This window comes from Crotalus tigris, unplaced genomic scaffold (assembly GCF_016545835.1).
Source record: "Crotalus tigris isolate CLP2741 ecotype Arizona unplaced genomic scaffold, ASM1654583v1 scf7180000018371.15429387391:27106975, whole genome shotgun sequence".
NCBI classification, from domain to species: domain Eukaryota; kingdom Metazoa; phylum Chordata; class Lepidosauria; order Squamata; family Viperidae; genus Crotalus; species Crotalus tigris.
The window spans coordinates 4041025-4060713 of NW_024096970.1; the positions used below are offsets into that span (position 1 = coordinate 4041025).

The following is a 19689-nucleotide window of genomic DNA, read 5'->3' on the forward strand; positions in this document are numbered from 1 at the left end:
CCTGGTCCTGTGCTAGGCTTCTAAGGGCTTCTCCCACCCGATGCTCCATTTAAAAACCCGCATGCTCATTTAATAATTGAATTGGAAGTGTCATTAGATAAGATGCTTCACTTAATTGTGACAACATATGACCATAATGGGCAGACTCTTACAGTCCTAAATTGAGGACTACCTGTAATAAGTATTATCCGTGCAGGGATGGGTGTGATGACCCAGGGCACAGCACAGAGGCAATGCAGTCAGCTGGCAATTCAAACAGTTCTTTTATTGCTCCAAATTTTCCCCAGGTGCTCCCACATTTGCTGGCAAGCCTCCAAGCAAATAACACACACACCCGTTCAACCAACTCTGGCTGAAAGTAGGTTCAAATGCAGTCTGATTAGCATAAGAAAGTACTTAAGGCCATAGATGTAACAAGGAAGAAAACATAAATTTAACAAGTCTGTTTGAATCCTAGCTTGCCTGAGCAGTTTTCAAAAGAGAGAATCCGAAATACAGTCCGAGGTCTTTAAACATTCAAGTAACGTGGTCAGTCAATCCAATAGTTCGAGTCTCAAGGTTTCCAAACAAAAATCACAGAACAAGAGATCAGCAACAACACACAACACTCCCAAGAATCAGCGTTTGTTCCCAACAAATGCCCCTCCCCACAGCGTCTCTTTAAATCTCAATCTCCAGGTTTTCCTTGTAGAGAAGGGCGGGATGCTCTCCTCCTGAGTAATTGAGCCTGCCTGCATTGTTCCCTCCTTCTCTCCACTCTCCATGCTCTAGGATCAGGTGGGGGTGGCCCTTGCTCATCGCTTGAACTCTGGCTCTCCTGTTCCTCCTGTTCCAATCCTGAAGGACCCTGGCCTGCCCTGGCCTGCTCTTCCCCACATTCCTCTGAAGCCACAGACATCTCTCCCTCGGCTTCCATAGGGTCCTGTTCCAGTTCATTTTCCTCCGCAGATTCAGGCTCAGACGAAGGCATGACAATGGGTGTAGTGTTGGACCAACAGAGCTATGACAGTTTTTTTTTTAGAAATTCAATAATATAATCATTTAGTTAACTGGCTATCAAAAGCATGTACTTATCTTTATTACCTATCACTTACATAGAAAAAATAATATTTCTTGCTTCTTCCTGTAGGCTGCTTAGGTTAACAGAACAGAACTTAAAAGACAAATTAGAGGCTAAATCAGGCATAAAACCATTGCTGCTTTGTTGTCTTCTTTTGCTCTCAAATAGAAAATGTGTAATATTGTGTTATTGAATTATGGATTTGTTTTATCTATCACAAGTAGTTATATAAGATGGAGCCAGGGGATTAAAAAAATATGTTGCACTGTGTGCTTTAAAACTCATCCAAAAAGAAAGTAAAAAGGCAATTGTATCACTTCATTGATCCAGTAAAACGTCAGATACTGAAATTAAGAAAGATTTCCTTCTTTTCCCTTTATCCCATCTATGCTGCCCAGTTGGTTAAGCTTTTTGAACAACATCATAAGTGGCATAGGAAGCTGCAGAAAGAAGTAAAAATCTTTGGAAATTGTACCTCTGCTGGTTGCACTTTGATAAGATAGTGGATCAAACCATTTTATCATCAAAGTGATAATAACTGACTGCAAGCCATTATTTGTTCAGTTTTTTTTCTTGAGGAGATCAGTAAGTTAGTAGGTAAAATTGAAAGGGTCAGTACTACATACATACCATTCTGAACTCCAGGGGAAACAGTAGAATTTAAATGCAACAGATAAAACCATAGTGAAGTGGGAACTCTGTTTCTGTTACAAGGTCATGCTCGTTCATCTAATTACAGCTAATTCAGAACCTATGTCTTTTATACATACTTCTGTATGGCCAAAGTAGATCTGAAACCAGAGTGCCTTTCTGCACTGAATTCTTTCAAATATCGTATTCCAACACTGTCAGCCAAGTGAGTTGTTGGGAAGTATTTGCTTAACATGCATCACAGTGCTTTTTTCTAGTACAGGTTTGTTAAAAACAGATCATGCAAAAGCAATCTTATATCATTCTTTGACAAAGTGACTAAATTAGTAGACCACTGAAATGCTGTGGACATAGTATACTTAGACTTCAGCAAGGCATTTGACAAAGTAGACCGTAACCTATTTCTTGGTAAGCTAGAAAAATGTGGGATCACCACCAGATGGATTTGTAGCTGGCTAACAATCTATACTCAACAAGTAGCTCTTAATACGACGTCTACATGAAGGGAACTAACCAGTGGGGTACCACAAAGTTCCTTCTTAGGCCCAGTATTGTTCAATATCTTCATAAATGACTTAGATGAGAGAATGAAAGAGGAACTCATTAAATTTGCAGATGACGCTAAGCTGGCAGGAATAGCCAACACCCCAGAAGACAAGTTCAGGATCCAGAAAGATCTTGACAGACTTGAACAATGGGTCCTATCCAACAATATGAAATTTAATGTGGAGAAAAGTAAGGTTTTACACCTGTGCAGGAAAAAGCAAAGGTACAAGTATAGATTAGGTGAAACCTGGCTCAAAACAGTAACTGTGAGAGGGATCTTGGCATCCTAGTGGACGATCATTTAAATATGAGACAGCAATGTGTGGTAGCAGCCAAAAAAGCTAATACGATCCTTGGTTGTATAAACAGAGCCATAGAATCAAAATCACATGAAGTATCAGTACCACTTTATAAAGCCTTAGTAAGGCCACACAAGAAATACTGCATCCAGTTTTGGTCACCACATTACAAAAAAAATGTTGAGACTTTGAAAAAAAAAGTGCAAAGAAGAGCAATTGATGATTAACGGCCTGGAGATTAAAACATATGAAGAACGGTTGCAGGATTTGGGTTTGTCTAATCTAGAAAAAAGCAGGACCGGAGGGGGGGGGGAGAGACATGAGAGCAGTATTCCAGTATTTGAAAGGCTGCCACAAAGAGGAGGGGTTCAATTTATTTTCCAAAGCACCAGAGGGCAGGAACAGTGGATGGAAACTAATCAAGGAGAAAAGCAACCTAAATTAAGGAGAAACAATCAACCACTGGAATAGCTTGCCCTTAGGAGTTATGGGTGCTTCATCACTGGAGGTTTTTAAGAAGAGACTAGACAGTCACTTGTCTAAAATGGTACAGGGTCTTCTACTTGAGCAGGGGGCTGGACTAGAAAACCTCCAAGGTCCCTTCCAGCTCTATTTTAATTGATAGATCACTTATTATTTTTTGTGTGTATGTTATCATTTCACAAAAGAACTTTGAATAACAATATAAGAACTTTGTGTGTGTGTGTGTGTGTGTGTGTGTATGTGTGTGTGTAGGGAAATCACTTCACTTTCCAGATTTAGAAAATTTTATTAAAAAATAGATGAGAGGAAAAGAGTATCATCTGTCCTGATCATCTGGCTTCCATCTACTTTGTAGTTTCAATGAAGATTGCTAATGAAATGTATAGCATATTAAGACCTAATAAGATCCTAGGATCTGTTCTTGTAATATGAATTATTCTTTTTCTAGTGGATCAGGCAGATCCATTTGCTCATGTAGCTGCTCTTCACTTTGATCAAATGCTCCAGAGATTTGGCTCTCCGATCATCATTTTGAATCTTGTGAAGGTAAACATTTTTGCTTGTGTTAATTCCTAAATGTTGTCAGCTCTTGGAAAGAGAGAGAGAGAGAGAGAGAGAGAGAGACCATAAAGACCAAGATCTTGGCAGTCAGAAAAATCAAGATAAATTATATATCTTATAAACCATTCAAAAATACTACAAAAAAGTGATAATGTACATGGGATCATTTTCCTGATCTATTTTCAAGTAAGTCTTGATGATTTTGTGAAATATTTTTGCTTTAATATTTTCAGTACATTCTAATTATTCATTTTATTAATCTCCTTGGAAATTTTTAACGCTGACTATAAGCTGTATTTATTGAAGGTATTATTGCTACTACCTTGTGTAGGGAGGCTTGTATTTACTTCTATTTTCCAATCCATGTAGCATTCCCATGGAAAGCTGCTACCAAAATTCTTTGACATTTCAGAGACAAGTTCTCAGAGCTATGCTTCCCTTTTGCGGTTTTTTAATTGTAACTTGTCAGTGAGTAAAATAAATTATTTCTTTTGGTAAAGAGTTTTAAATAAAAATGGCTAGTGACTTAATGCGGTGTTTAGTGTGATCAAGAATTTCTGTCATCTTAAGCTATGTCTTTGCATATATGGAAACTGAGTACATTCATACATTTTGAAATATAATTCCTAAATGTTCCTAAATGTGCCAAACCGAGGATAACAGTCAGTTCTTATAATAAACTTTCTGCTTCTTCTAAATATTTTGCAAGAAATAGATTTCTTAAGAATCCACAGTTAACTTATGTATATATCCTACATACCAGTTTCAGAACTCAAGATTTTAGCAAATGATGCATGGATGTACAGTACATTCAGAAAGTATTCAGATTCCCTTCACTTTTGTCAATGTAGAATCAGGCTGCAGCGTAAAAAAATTGACAAAAGTGAAGGGGGCCTGAATACTTTCTGAATGCACTGTATATCTTTCTAGGCATTGCTGTAAGGAAAGGAGTATCTCTTGAGGAAGCATGCAGAGTTTGAGTGAAAAAAACCAATGCCAACATCAGTTTGGAGATTAACCATTTTTATCCCACTCTTTGGAGGTACAGATTAAGGGAAAGACCTTTTTAGTTCTTCAGCATAAATTAGATGGAGGAAAAAGATGTTGATATGAAGCAAAGTTTTTAAAAGTTGCCATGAACTTGCTAAAATTGAATTTGATAATAAGCAATCGTATAGAGGTTCTCTGTACAATTCTATAGAGGTTCTCAGGTTGGAATGCTTCTTTTATTCCTTCTACGTTAGAAGAGAAAATTGGAAGTTTTCAGTAGTGATCAAAAGACGGTAACAATTGTATTATAAAATCGTAATTTTCATAATTGATTTACTTGCCCAGTACCAAATCTTAGTTTGTAAAGCCTGATCTTAGTTTATGATTTTAACATGAGGTTAAATTGCTCTTCTACACTGAAGAATAGGGGAAGATTAATAATGTTCAGTGTACATTGTGGCATCCGAATTCTGATATCAATGAATCATCAATCAAGTTCAACATTGTCTATGTTGATTGGCTATATTTCAGCAGGGAGTTTTTCTGAGCCCTGCCTGGAGATGTCAGTGTTTGAAGGTGAGATCTACTACATAGGGTTTGCTTTAGTCCAAACATATAGCCCCTCCATCTTTAGAGAGATCTTTTGCAGGTTTCCACTATAAGAATGTTGCATCATTTCTGGTAGCCAACTGGCAAGCCATAAACTTGCATTCTAATAGAATTAGCCTGCATTATTAATGTAACTTGTTTATTTTAAACTACCGTTTAAATGGCAGTTATTTTACATTTGTGATATTATAAACTTGTACTAGAATTCAGTTCACATAATTTTAATATCAAAAATAATGTTAAAGAGCAAGAATTCCAGTCTTTATAACTGTGTCAACACTTGAAGCAAAACCGTATCTAAAAATATTTCATTAGTAAGTAATTCTCCTAACTGTTCTTTTGTCAGCAGCCACTGAAGAGAAAACTTAGACACACAATATTTTTTTTATTTTCTTTTTCACCCACATTAATTAACAGGCTGGCCCTTTGATCACTTTAGAACAGGGGTGTCATACTGCCGGCCCATGGGCCAGATGCGTAATGCCAAAACCTTACCCACCCCATTGCAATGGAGAAAAAGTCATGATACATTGCGACATGTCATGTGACATTGCGAGATTGACACCCCTGCTTTAGAACATAAATTACTCACTGAGAATGACACAGCAGGGGAAAAAATGAAGCAAATAATTTATTTTCACTTGCTTGTTGCAAGTTTCTTATAGAACAGCTGCTCAAGATCCAATCTGACGTTCCAAAAAGCCATTTATCTGACAGAATATACAAGTCCTTAGGAGTATTTGAATGCTATTCTTGCTTACACCCTGCCAGCTTTACTAGTGGCTGAGCCAAGGAAAAGATTAGTGTTGTTCTGTCTAAACACTATAAAACCAAGTTATACAGGTACATAATGTTGGGGTCCCTCAGAGCCAAAATGCTTATAATCTGAATAGAGGCAAGTATTTTTAGCTGCCATTTTTCATAGAGCTTAAGTTCAAACCCAGTGACAGAAAAAGAATGATATAGAAAAGAAGCTAACTTAGTAAAATACGACTCTCATAACAAATCATGCTGTCAAATAACCTGCACTTTTTGATTATCCCTGATTTTCCAAATTATTATTCCTTTGTACATTTGCCGGGGGGGGGGGAGAGAGAGAGAGAGAAGAAAACGTAGAAAAAATATCTTAAGAGTGAAGAGTTCTGATGCATTTCAAGAAAGTCTGAAAAACCTCAAACAGATATGCAAGCTTCCTATAGAAGCTTGGGATGTTGAAGGTAGTGTGTCAGTTATTTGTTATGAAGAAAAGTTCCTCCTCTGAGAGGACAGAAGTGGAAAAGATGTGAAGTGATTTTATGATCTCTGTCAATTGTTGCTTCCTTGGTACCCTAGAATCCCTCATGGGATTGTTGATATTACAGATAAAATTACTGAGTGCATAGCATATGTGCAGCATTACTTAGTATATCATTATTTATATTAATAGCTAACTGAATAAACATGTTTTTCTAGGTGATATAGTCATGGGTAGGCAGAGCATGCTTAAAACGAAAAAAGAAGGTAAGAGATGTTAGATATCTGTGAGGGTTCTTTGCTCTCCAAGGATTGAGCACAACACAGCATATCAAATACTTTATTGCAGCACACACCTTCCCTAATAATAGGCCATTGCTCTGAATCTACTCCATCCTTCTTAGACTTTGCAAAGTGATGTTGCCATGTAACAATGTCTCTAATACTCAAGTTCTTTCTATTTGGTCTGTTAATACTCAGTTCAAAGAAAAGTCCCAGAATCTTTAAAGTAGCAACCTTTGCCATATTCCAGAAGTTCTTATATTACATAAAATGGGATGCTGTTTCAGTGTGCTTGCTCCTTTTCTAGTTGCAGCCGAGCTTCAGACAAAGTTCCAAGCAGGACTCCCATCAGGATATCCAGCTCACCATAATTTGTGATCCTGGCAGTGGACCGGTAGTCTCCCTGCCTGCTGCCAATCGTCAGATGTTTCCTCCGCTTCCCTGTCTCTACATTGACTTATTACCTTTTCCCCTACACTCCTCCTCACTTTGTGTTAGTGTGTGCTTTTCTTAGCTAAGAACCTGGCTGAGGAGAAGTTGCCTCTGGACATCAATAGTTCCTTTCAGAAAAGCTGCTCAAAAGTGGAAAGCAATGGAAGTACCGAGTGGGGAAGCACTAATAAAGAAAATTATGTATTGCGCAGAACTAGATAGGATAACTAAAAGATTAAAAAAATCAGGGAGAAACAGAATTTTATCGAATATGGAATAAATTTTATAGATGGAGGGAAAGAAAAATGGAGGTCCCAGTAAAGAGATAAACTGAGATAGAGACTAGAAATGTATAGTTGTATATAGGTATATTATATGTAATTAATGTACAATATGGATTGAGATGTCAGTCAAAGACGATTTACCACGTTCAATGTTTTTAATCCTTTTTTTTTCTTTGTACTTAATAAAAATTTATAAAATTAAAAAAAAAAGCAGTTGGCATCCCAACTTCACGCCCCCCTCACAATATATGAGTAGTAATTCACATACGATTTCAAATGTCTCTATTATTGGTAGAGGAAATCTTGGATTTAGCCCAAAGTGCTTTCTATTATAGCTTTTTTTTATTGAAAAGTTTTATACAAGTTTTTAACAATATCCCTCCCTAAAATAACCCCCTCCCTCCCCCCCTCACTTCCCAGAGCTGGTTACAGGGTTACAAATAAACAAATACATTCTAAATAAACTTATCCAACTATACAAATAACAAAATCAATAATGTGCTTTAACTCGAATACAAAACAAATTTAAGCAAATAAAAAAAATAACAATATAAGCAATTCCAAATTAAAAACTAAAAATTATTCATAATCTAAATAATACTTTTTAATCCCATAGCAACTCTAACCCACATTTACTCTATATGTAATTTATCCATCTTCTCCATGCTGAGGTGTATATTTCTTTTAAACAACCATTAATCCATAATAAACACAAATTTTTCCTTCCAATATAACCCAACCAACAAACTTACATTTGATAAACTTGGCTATTTGCTTTTTTTTGCCCCACCCCTAAGTAAATCTATTAATACCCTCCTACTTAAGAAGTTTCAACAAACCATTCATCTTAATCACTAAAATTCTCACCAACAGAGATCATTAGAATTTAAATCCTTTTACACATTTACCCATAATATCTCATAATTATTTTTGTACACTTTAAACTATTATAGCTTTTTAAAAACCGGAAAAGAAAGGAAGAAAGTGTCAAATAAGAGTAAAAGATTACTTAAATAATCAAAACTCATTCTGAAGTTGCTGGAAAATCAAAAAGTAGCAAATGAAACAAGATTTCTGGCTACAATAAAAAATGTTAGTTAAGAGTCTGTTGCCTGCGGTGAAAAAAAATAACTAGTGATGATGGTCTCTGTAAATCTCAGCATATGGTAGCAGCATGGCTAGTTTTGTTCACAGAGGCTACAGAAAGAGATCTACTTAAATCTGGCTTCCCCGTTGACTTTGTTTGTTCGAAGTTTGGAAACGGTGATCACGTGACCCCAGGACACTGCAAAATGTCATTAATAGGAATCAGTTGCCAAGCATCTGAATTTTAATCATGTGACCATGGGGAGGATGCTGCCATGGTTGTCAGTGTGAAAAACGGTCGTAAGTCATTTTTTCCAGTGCTGTTGTAACTGAACGGTCACTAAGTGAACTGTAAGTTGAGGACTATCTGTAAGATACCATCCTGCATACACATGTGAGCTGCATTCACTACCAAATCCATGAGCTCCCTTCTCCCTAATTCATGCGAACTGCTTAAAGTGCTCTTGGAAGAAAACAGTCACAGCAAGCCGAATTGACCCTGAGCTAGGCAACAGAAGGAGGAATCAGTCAGGAACAAGTGGTTCAGTAAACCAGATGGTTGATATTCACTGACCACATCTCAAAAGATAGTATAGCTAGTATGCTAACCAAGAGAGGGATAAATAATGACACTCAGAGGGGTTTGTTAAAACCATTCCACTGTCATGCAGTATAATTTGCACAGTATCTGCCTTTTTAAAAATCTTGTCTTTGAAATGTAGTGGGCCAAAGGTATATAAGCCATGTTTCTGCTTTTGCTTAGCAAGCTGCCAGTGTTTTGCTGGAAGCCTGGGGTACATTGCAGTTGTTTGCAAACATAATAGATTTACGTTGTATCTTTAAGGTGATATGGTTATTTTAAGTGAGCCACTATTGTGGAGACTATTTCTAACACGTTCTGAAACTGGACGAGTCTCTTACTGAATCAAGAGGCAGGTGGAAAATCTATTTCTTATCTAAGAGAGAAAACCTTTAAGCTCATTGAACCACATTCTGCCCCAAATCTATGTAAATTATCAGCAAGATGATTGGCCTGACATATTGCATATGTTGTAAAGTTCACAAATGACAACATGCTGACGTGTAGCCATTCAGACCTTATTTAGTTACCAACCATACATATTGCCATCTTGTGCCTTATCCTGCTTTGTATCTGATGCCTTACATTTTCTATAGGAATTTTAGGCAACCGGATGGATTTTTCCCCCCAAAACTTCAAAGAAATGCACTGCTGACCACCACAATCTAGAACAGTTCTCATTGCTGTTAGGGCTTTCTACTTAATTCTTACTTTACAGCCGCTTTTCCAAAAAACTCGATTCCAAACCTATTGGCCTGTTTGCTTTATTAGCACAGATCAACCCAGTTGTTGTTCACCCTTTCGTTGCTTCCTGATCTTTGAATATATTCTTTTCCCCTGACCTGCTGTCTAACCTTCTCAGTCTCAGTTATAGGAAGGATGAATTTGTGGCAAAAACCCTAGGGTCCTTGAGACTGGAGGGCCAGACTGGATTATCTGGTTCATTGGAAGATCTAAACCAGTGGTTCTCAACCTTTTTAATGCCGCGACCCCCAACTGGTTGTAAGTCGAGGACTACCCAACCGGTCGTAAGTTGAGGACTTTCCCTGCCTGGGAGCGCCACGCATGTGTGGTGCCGCCCCCTGCGCCGGCCGAGGCGTAGCTGGCAAGTAGCAGAGACGGCGCAGGCCGACCACTGGCTGGGCCACCAGCTGGCCCAGCCCAAGGGAGGTAAGGCACCCGCCGGGCCCCACGCGCGCCAGCAACCCTCCCTGCGCCCGCCGGCCTCTCACCTCCCACCCCTAGCCCTCTTTTACTTACATTTTTAGTAGTTGCTCAGCAGGGAGGGGTGGAAACTTCCAGACAGCTCGCCTTCGCTGCAGACAACTTGCAACACTGTTTGCAGAATGGGACTTTTGGCGGGCTCAGCAGGGCAGAGACAGCCTGGACAATTCCTATTGGCTTTTGAAAGCCAATAGAATTAGACTCTATTCAAGAGAGTCTATTTTATTGGCTTTCAAAAGCCAATAGAATAAAAGGGAGTAGCACAGCTAAGGAAAAGGGGGAAAAATGGCGGACTGTGTTGTTTGGCGACCCCCATGAAATGGTCATTCGACCCCAAATGGGGTCCCGACCCACAGGTTGAGAACCGCTGATCTAAACAGAGGCACAGACTTTGGGAAGCAGCCTCTGGGAAGCAGCAAAGGTTATCCAGGCCTGGTGCCTTCTTCAACAGTTCCATTTGCCATATCCACAGAATCTAAAATCTCCTAACTGGTCTTGCAGTGTTGCCTTATCACTTACTTAGTCTTGTTCTGTCAATGGACATAACTACAGACATTCAAGGATACAAGAGGTACTTTACTGTAGAAAAATTAATAAAGTCACTACAAAAGAATCCAAGCTACTGCAACTGCATCTTGGATATAGGTGCTATTGTTGTGAAATCAAACTTTATATTCTTATGCCTTTATTTCCTGCCATGCAGTGCAGTTACCTTCAAACCTATCTCTTTTGGGCGCAGGGGATAATTTCCCATCTGACTTGCTTTGTTAACACACTACCACACAGCAGTTGATCCACTCATCATAATAATCCTGTTGATGTCAGCCAAATGTGACAATAATAGGACAAAACCAAACCATATGAAGTCTTGTTCCAATTCCTGAATTGTATTTCCAAGAATAAGGTGATTGAAACCAACCCATATTCTCTGAGGTGTCCAATGTTCACAAAGCCATTTTTTGTTGTTGTGCTAACCTCATTTTAAGTTCATAGAAGTTTTATATTGTTTAAATTGATCTCCCTTGGTTTACTAGGACAGAAACATTCAAGATCATTATTCTGTAGTTTTTCTCTTACTATGGATAGGTTGCATATGCACACTGAGAAGCACAAGGTGATCTGCATGTGCTTCTCTTTGGATCCCGTTGTCAGAAAAGAAGGAGGCTTAGAATGGGGGAGGTAGCAGCATTCTGAGCAGCTACCCAACTATTTCTCCCACTGGTTGCATTGGGGGCAATCTTTCCTATTCCTGTCATGTTTGACTTTGCAGCCTTGTCCTGATTTGGTCCATTCTTAACTCACTTTTCCAATTTCTTCCCTCAATCCAAAGTTAGTCCTATTTGGGCTCAGCTGCAAAATCATCTATAATAGATGTTTGAATTAGCTTTTGAGCATTAACATGCTAATGGATGAGCAGGCAAAGTTCTGAATTTCCATTACAAAGTTTCCTTTTGTATAGCTGTGAGCATTTTAGTAGAGACAGAATACTATGTGAGAATTGGAGGATGAATATAGAAAAATGAAATGGGGGGAAAGGAGAAAAAATGAAGTCGATTTGAATCTAAAGCATTCTCAACATTTTTGAACTCCCTTGTTTAATCATAAAAGGTTTGTGTTGTAAAGAAGGCCAGTACGAAATTTCAAAGAAAGGTTTGCTTTGATTTAGTCTTTCAAATGCTCCTTGAATGAAACTCCACTAAATGTTACTGCAGCAGTGATTCTGCACTGTGTTAACATAGCCATTTTGTTGGCATTCAGTAAATGTCTATACACACATGTGTGCATAGAACAGTGGTTCCCAATCTTTTCTATATCCTGCACCCCTAGAACGCTTCTGATATATTCTCACACTCCTTACAAAAGTTCAAAATAACAGCAACGAATTATGCATATACACTTTAATTTTGAAAACCCAAGTTTTCGCACCACCTGGAATATCTTCTCGTACCCCCAGGGGGAACCTTCTCGTACCCCTGCTTGGGAACCCTTGGCATAGAAGTTATATCTATTAAAGCAAAGAGGAATGGACTGCCTCCATTAATTGGAAGCATTGAGGAAGAGATCCTGGTTCACTATGTTGGGGGGGGGCACTCAGAAGGGCAGAACTGAGCAGATCAAAGAGGTACCACTTCATATAACTCTAACCTAACTCATAGCATTTCGGTTGTTAAAGTGTACGAAACAGATAACAATGTATTTTTCTTTATAATCTGTGTAATAAATTGCAGATTAACTGAGGGTAAGAAGGAAGGTTGGCAGTTTGAGACCCAAGCACCACATGATGGGGTGAGCTCCCGTTCTTGCCTCAGCTTCTGTCAACCTAGCAGTTCAAAAGCATACAAATGCAAGTAGATAAATAGGTACCACTTCAGTGGGAAGGTAACTGCATTCCGTGCATCTCAATGTATGGTCATGCCGGCCACAGGACCACAGAAGCATCTTCAGACAACTCTAGCTCCCTTGGTAGGAAAGGGAGATGAGCAGTACCTCCTAGAGCAGTGATGGTGAACCTTTTAGAGACCGAGTGCCCAAACTGCAACCCAAAACCCACTTATGTATCTTCGGGTGCTGGGTGGGCGTGGCCCATTGGGTGGGCGTGGCTGCGGTGGTAACGGCAGACTGGGTGGGACTAAAAAGTTCAATCAATCAATTTCAACTTTGCGAAATCTTTTTTTTCCTGTGAGAAGTTGAAATTGATTGATTGAATCTTTTTTTTTTTTTTTTTGCACATGGCGGCGGTGGAAGCCTAAAGTGAAAAGGTTTTATAAAACGTAGCTGAAGGCCTAGGACTGGGACGATGGTGCACGTGCCATAGGTTTGCCACCATGGCCCTAGAGTTTGACATGACTGGACAGGAGAAACCTTTTTTTTTTTTTAAAGAAGGTTTAGCTTCTTGAATAAGGTTTTTTAGCAACAACAAAATGATGCTACAATTATTAAAGCTAAGGGAGGATGCTGTTCCTTTGAGACAACAAAGAATTAACCATTCAGTTAAACAGAACTAAAGTGGCACTTGTTCAAATATAGTGCCAGTGTGCCTGTTTTGTAAGTTAAAGACTTTTTTAAAAAATTAAAAGGTAAATGAACAATCGCAGTGGTAAAAAAATAAAGGAAAACATGCTTCATGTAGCCTGTGGGCAAAAACTAGCCTAGTATCCTCTGGCACATTAAAGGTGGAACGGAAGTGCTGGCAGAAGAAGTGGGGAAAAGATAGTGGCTAGAACTCCATGCTCTTTCTAGCCATCATTGGATCAACTGGAAGAAAAGAAGCTATTGATTTGCTGAGGAAGTAGAGTCCAGGATGAAATACTGGGCAATAACCAGCCACAAGAAGAGTCATGGTACCAGGCACTATAGCAAAACAGAGCTGGGGATGTCTAGCAAGTGAGTCTCCTGGAGGGACGTTAGACAGCTTAAGACAGAAAACAGCTTTAAAATATATATAGGGATGCATTTATAACGGAGTGGGAGTGGGTGGAGATTTATCCATTTCATCACTCAAAATATTATAGATGGCCCATATCAGTGATGAGGAAAGTGCTGCTATAAAGCACAGATCTGGCCCTAGTTCTTAGTATTTTGAGGGCACTTTATTCCTGTTCCACACTGTCAGCCTATGAATGTATCTCTGTGTTTCTGAAAATGTGCAAACTGAGACTTTGTGAATCAATCAGCCAAAATGTAAACAGATTCCTCTCCCCCCCTTCACACACACCCCCGGCCAATTTGGAGATAACAGTTTCCAGAAGCTGAGCTGGAGGCTGTCGTAAACAAATATTAGACACAGTTAGTAACAAAATGGTGTTGGCTGTTAAATTTTTAGATTTAATTACAGCTGTCATGTGTATCTAAGCTCACGTGACTCTGCCAGGTGAATCATTGTATGCTGTTATTCCCAGGGCTTCTGGAGTATGGCTGAAAATGTGCTTCTCTGGAGATGCTCAGTACTAGAAAACCCCATTAACACTTTCTTGTCATTTATGTGTTGGGAGAAGAGGATATTATCCTAGTCATCTGAGCCAATCTTGAATCACTTGCCTAATCAGATGTAGAGCCTATGTAGTTTTACTTAGACACATAATTTCAGATAAATGTTTTTTAAACAATGATTTGCTATTTAGTATGATGTGAAAATAGGTAATAGTAAAGAGCTTTTTCTGTTATTTGCATATTTGTCATTTTCATAGGAAGGAGTTTAACACTATTATGAAGCTTCAGAATTAGAGCAACATGAGCTTCCGGAGTTGGTATCTAAAATATTTTTATGGGACAAATATTAATATGAATTTGATTTTTTTAAAATCTGATAAAATAAAGTATTTTTGGCAAAAAAATCCATGTGTTATGATTCATGATAACTAAAGTTATAATGTAATTCAGTTGTATTCTTTTATATTAATTGGTTATCATCAATGTTTTTGAGTTTGTGTTTAGGGTGTAGAATGTTGTTTTAAAGAGAAATGTTGTTGTTACAAATGTTGCTTTAAAGAGAAAAGTGGATATTGGTCAATTTATATGGGGATGCTTTTTCTATTCAGCACCATTGCCACATGGAAATGTATTTCAAAGAATCATAGAACTGGAAGGTTCATTTAAACTTTTGAGTTCATCCAAGGGCAATTCAGGAATCCAAATTAAAGCATCCTAGACAAGTGGCTGTTTAACTTTGTTCAGACAGACCCAATGAAAGCTAGACTGTTAGATTGCTTTTACTGTTAAGCATTTTGCAACTTTCAACTGAACATATCTTAGTGTAGCTTCAATCTATTATTCCATGCCTTGCAATCCTGGAACGAGAAGTAACAAGTCTTGATTTTATTCCTTGGGAATCTTTTCAGATATTTGAAGGGTGACTTCATATTGTCAGTCTCTTTTCTCAAGGCTTAGCATACTGTGTTCAACTCAAAATGACTTGAGGGAGCACCTGTCCAATCTATACCCCTCTAAAACCCTTGTGTCTGTAACCCTTAAGGAACGAAACAATGCATGACAGGGCATCATTTTTTGAACCAAGTTACTGCAAATAGGCTAACTTATAGAATGCATCCAAAATCTGAGACCTATGGCTCCCATGGGATTGTAATGGGCAAATTTGTGATTACTTCAGTGGCAGTTACACTGCCATGCTGCTGTCCAGAGGTTCAGTAGACCAGTCCTTCCCTAGATCGCTGGAGGTTAGGTCCACTATCGCAGCGGTCCCCAACCTTCCTGGCTTGAGTGGAGCTGTGCGCGCACACACCGGCCCACCTCTCATGCCACCCTGGTTTCAAAAAGGCCACAGCCTGATAAGTGGGTTGCAGCCTGGCAGGTGGGGACGCCTGCACTGTCGTGTGTCAGAGTGTGCAACCAAACCAGCAGAAAGTTGCTACTGCTCCCATTGCTTTTTTTTTGCCCTTGGTCATTCTGTGTTCCAGTTAGGTAAGGAAATATCTCTAAAATTACCCAATGGGGTCACAGATTATGTAGCACAATACAAAAACGGAAACCAAAGGCAATTACTAGGGACAAAAATAACCCATAGCATAATACAACTTCTATGCTCCCAACCGAGTATGCTGTTATGTGGTATCCCATATGGTGTGCCCTGTTTGGGCAGATATATCTGATACGAAGGTGCACTTTTTAAAGTTGTTGTTGGTTCTGTGTCACTATAGATTTCTGAAAGAGTGCCCTGACTAACGATTGGCCACATTTTGAAAATGCAAAAATTGTTTGTATCCTTCAGTGCTTCGTTGTATTTACTAATACATATAGTTTGCTCTAGCAGACTTTTTTTCCTCCCTAAATCATTTAACATGAATATGCCATTTCAGCTAATGCTTTCTTTTTAAGGAACGTGAAAAAAAAAAACATGAAAGGATACTAAGCGAAGCGCTTGTTGCTGCTGTAACGTACCTCAATCAGTTTTTACCTCCTGAACATGCTATTGTATACATTCCTTGGGATATGGCCAAATACACAAAGAGGTATGCATGGTTGTGAGTATGTTTATAGAGCATATGAACAAGTCTTGCTTACCCACATATGCAGCCCTTGTCTTTAGCAAAATTTAGTAAGTGCTTATGCTAACTGTAGTACAAATATGTAAATTTTAAAAAAATGTTGTCTAACTTTATATAATGGTATAAGGAAAGGTCTTAGTAGACAAGGGGAAGAACCACAGCCAAGGGAACAGTCAGACAAGAGGCAGCTTAGCCAAAAAAAGGAATGTGGATGTAGTAAACCTCAGAAGGGACCTTCCCTAGTTTCTTGGACTGTAAAGGCAATAGGCAGAAATATGCTTTTAGACTTGCAAGACTTGCTTATAGTAAAGTAGAGTTAGCCTATTTGATCATGTTTCCTGTCTGGATCACCTCATTAACCTGATTCCTTAATATTGCCATAATTTAACAGATGTTAGGGAGTGCAATTGAAAAAAAAAGTTCTTCCAGCTTTGGAACATACAAAAAAACACCAGCAGTGAACTGCTGATCTAACCCTGGCCTCTTTAGTCCAGCAGTTCTTCTTACAATAGCCAATCAACTGGACAAGGAAACCTACTAGTGTCCCAGCAGATGTCCTTCAGATGCAATCCCACTGCCATCAATAGCCCTTGATCCCCAGAACTTGCATCAGTTGAGCCAAGCTGTTTTTGAAACAGCCAAACTGTTAGCCCATATCACACCTACTGGTAGCAGATTCCAAAGCCGAATTATGCATTATGCAAAAAACTATTTCATTCGTCTGTCCTTTTTTCAGGATTCAATTTCAATTTCAGTTTCTGATTTCAGTATTTTGGGAAGGAAATAATAGTGTGTCTTTCTCCATTTTATCCATACTATGCACAATTTTGTACTCCTCAATTGTGTCCCCTCTCATTCGTCTCACCAAAGAAAGCCCCAAATGGAAGCTACTCCAGCCCTTCGATCATCTTAGTTGCCATCCTCTGTGTCTTCTCTAGCTCCACTGTATCCAGAATTGCACACATTGTTCCAAATACAGTCACATCACTGATTTATATAAGGGCATTATGATATTGGCACCTCTATTTTCAATATTGTTTCTTATTATTGGCAATGTGCTATTGATCTTTTTTATGTGGATGCACACTATGTTGATACCTGCATTGAATGGTTTACCCATTCAATGCTTTATAAAAGGTCTGAAAAAAAGCATTTTAAAGGCCTTTAAAAAACTTACGAGATTAGGATCTAAACATAGAAATCTATAAAACCACATCAGTTTTATTTAGAGGAATCCGGATGGTTTTTAACCTCTTATGACTCTTTCCAGACCAGTTTATGACATTTATTTTTACCATCGTTCATTTCATGTATGATAGGACTCTAGGTGAACTTCTGCATTTACACTAACAGTGCTTGTAAATCAGACAATTTTCAACAAAAGGAAAAAAAATACAGTTTTTACTTTTATTCCCACCTAGCAAACTGTGTAATGTCCTTGATCGACTGAATGTGATTGCCGAAAACGTGGTGAAGAAAACTGGTTTCTTTGTAAATCGATCTGATTCCTTCTGCAATGTTTTGCGACCAGATGAAAAGTATGTATTAGAATGGCCAGAGTGCTAGATATCATTTATAATTGCTCTTTAAATACACTTGTAAAAATCTCCATTGTCTAGTACATTAATATCCAGACATGCCTCGAATGCAAAATTATGGTCCATGTGTTTTCATACCAATTAGAGATGACTTGTAACTTTATTCAGCACATATCAGTGTTGTATGCAATGGTGAGTAAATGTACTATGAGCTTTAATTCTCAAAATAGTGTACAATATGAATAAAAAACAAGACATATCAATATATTGAAGCATAGTCAAAATTATTATAGTTGGTTGCACAATCAGCCAGATGTTTAACTGCGTTTTTATCCACCTATCAAATTTTTCCCAAACCCCTGGGATTGGCAGGTACTGTTGTTTAATGGTGTTAAAGTTATTATCACAAAGTGTAAGCTGTTGCAAGTAAAACTGCTGTTTGCAATTGACTGATGGTGATTTTTGTCAATGCCAATGGTGTTTAAACAACATTTTGGAATTGCATCTGCCTACTACTACTTGTATTATCTTTGCTTTTCTTTGCCTTAGTCATTCTATTTGCAGATCTTTGTAATTTTTCTCCAGTTCTTTCCCTTCTATTCTGCTGACGCCAGGTATTGCAACATCCACTATCCAAACTTATTTGTTTTTCTTATCAACAATTGTTAGGTTTGGGGTATTATGTGGTAGATGCTTATCTATTTGAAGAGTACTTTAGCTTCTTCATTTTTTTATTACTTTCTTTATTGTATGGTCCCACTAGTTGTTGCTTGCAGGCAAACGGTACTTCTTGCAGATGTTACAGTGCAACATTGTTACTACTTTGTCACTTTGTTGCCTGTAGTTAGTCTGTGTAATCTTCTTGCAGCAGCTAACTAGGTGGTGTACTGTTTCTTTGACTTCTTGCAAAAGTGGCATTTACTGTCTGTTGCTGTCTTCTCAATTCTGGCTTTGTATGTATTTGTTCTTATGCAGCCAGAATTAGCCCCTCTGTCTCTTTCTTCAATTTTCTAGCCCTTAGCCATTGCCAGTTTTGTTGTTATCTGCTTTGTCTTTTATTTATTTTTTTAATGTAGTGACATGTAATACTTTGACTTGCCATGTCTTTTTTCTATTCTTTATTTGGTCTTTCTTGTGAGCCAGCTTAGTCTCTATGTCATGCTCCCAAAACTAAGAAAGTTATGTTGAGGTTCTTCTAAGCAATTTTCTTTGTTGTTCCTCAGGTATAGACAGAAATCTTGCTAACCCAAAGCAGACCACTAGCATCATTAAATATACACTCTGAGAACTAGAGAGGAGCCGTCTTAACTCTCTTTCTCCCATATAAATTTATTTTGCTCCTCTAGAATATACTCCCTCTCTCCTGACAATCTGCATTACATTTACCACACTCCAGTACTTAATAAGCCTTTATGGTGTATTAGCTTCAGTGCATCTTCAGATATTTTTCTAATGGCCTTTTTTCTTCTTCAATTGTCTTGTGTACTTGCAACATTCCTCACCCACTGATTTTCCTTAGTACCGTAAGTGGAATCTGCCAACATCACTGCATAGATGAAGGGCATGATTCACAGTCATTATTTTTCTCGGCTTCCTATCCAGGGCTTTTAGTTCTGCTTGAGTCCAGTCCACTATTCCAGCTGTGTATCTAATGACTGGGATTGCCTAGTTGTTAATTGCCTTAATGGTATTTCCTCCAGAGAATTTGGACCTTTGAAATTTTTTTCACTCTCATGATATATTCACTTCTAACCTTATTCTTGACTTCAGCGTGCTTAATGTTTTCAGCCTGAAGAATGCCTACATATATATAGTGATCTTTTTAATCC

General features: G+C 38.3%; 1 protein-coding gene across 1 annotated transcript in view; it reads left to right on the top strand.

The window, feature by feature from the left end:
- The window catches only part of FIG4 (FIG4 phosphoinositide 5-phosphatase), an 87391-nt gene that overhangs the window by 31801 nt on the left and 35901 nt on the right, over window positions 1–19689 (top strand). The window contains exons 10-12 of the mRNA XM_039351182.1: window positions 3488–3585; window positions 16153–16286; window positions 17744–17860. Coding sequence (XP_039207116.1) covers window positions 3488–3585; window positions 16153–16286; window positions 17744–17860 — 349 coding nt within the window. The remainder of the gene's footprint in view (window positions 1–3487; window positions 3586–16152; window positions 16287–17743; window positions 17861–19689) is intronic.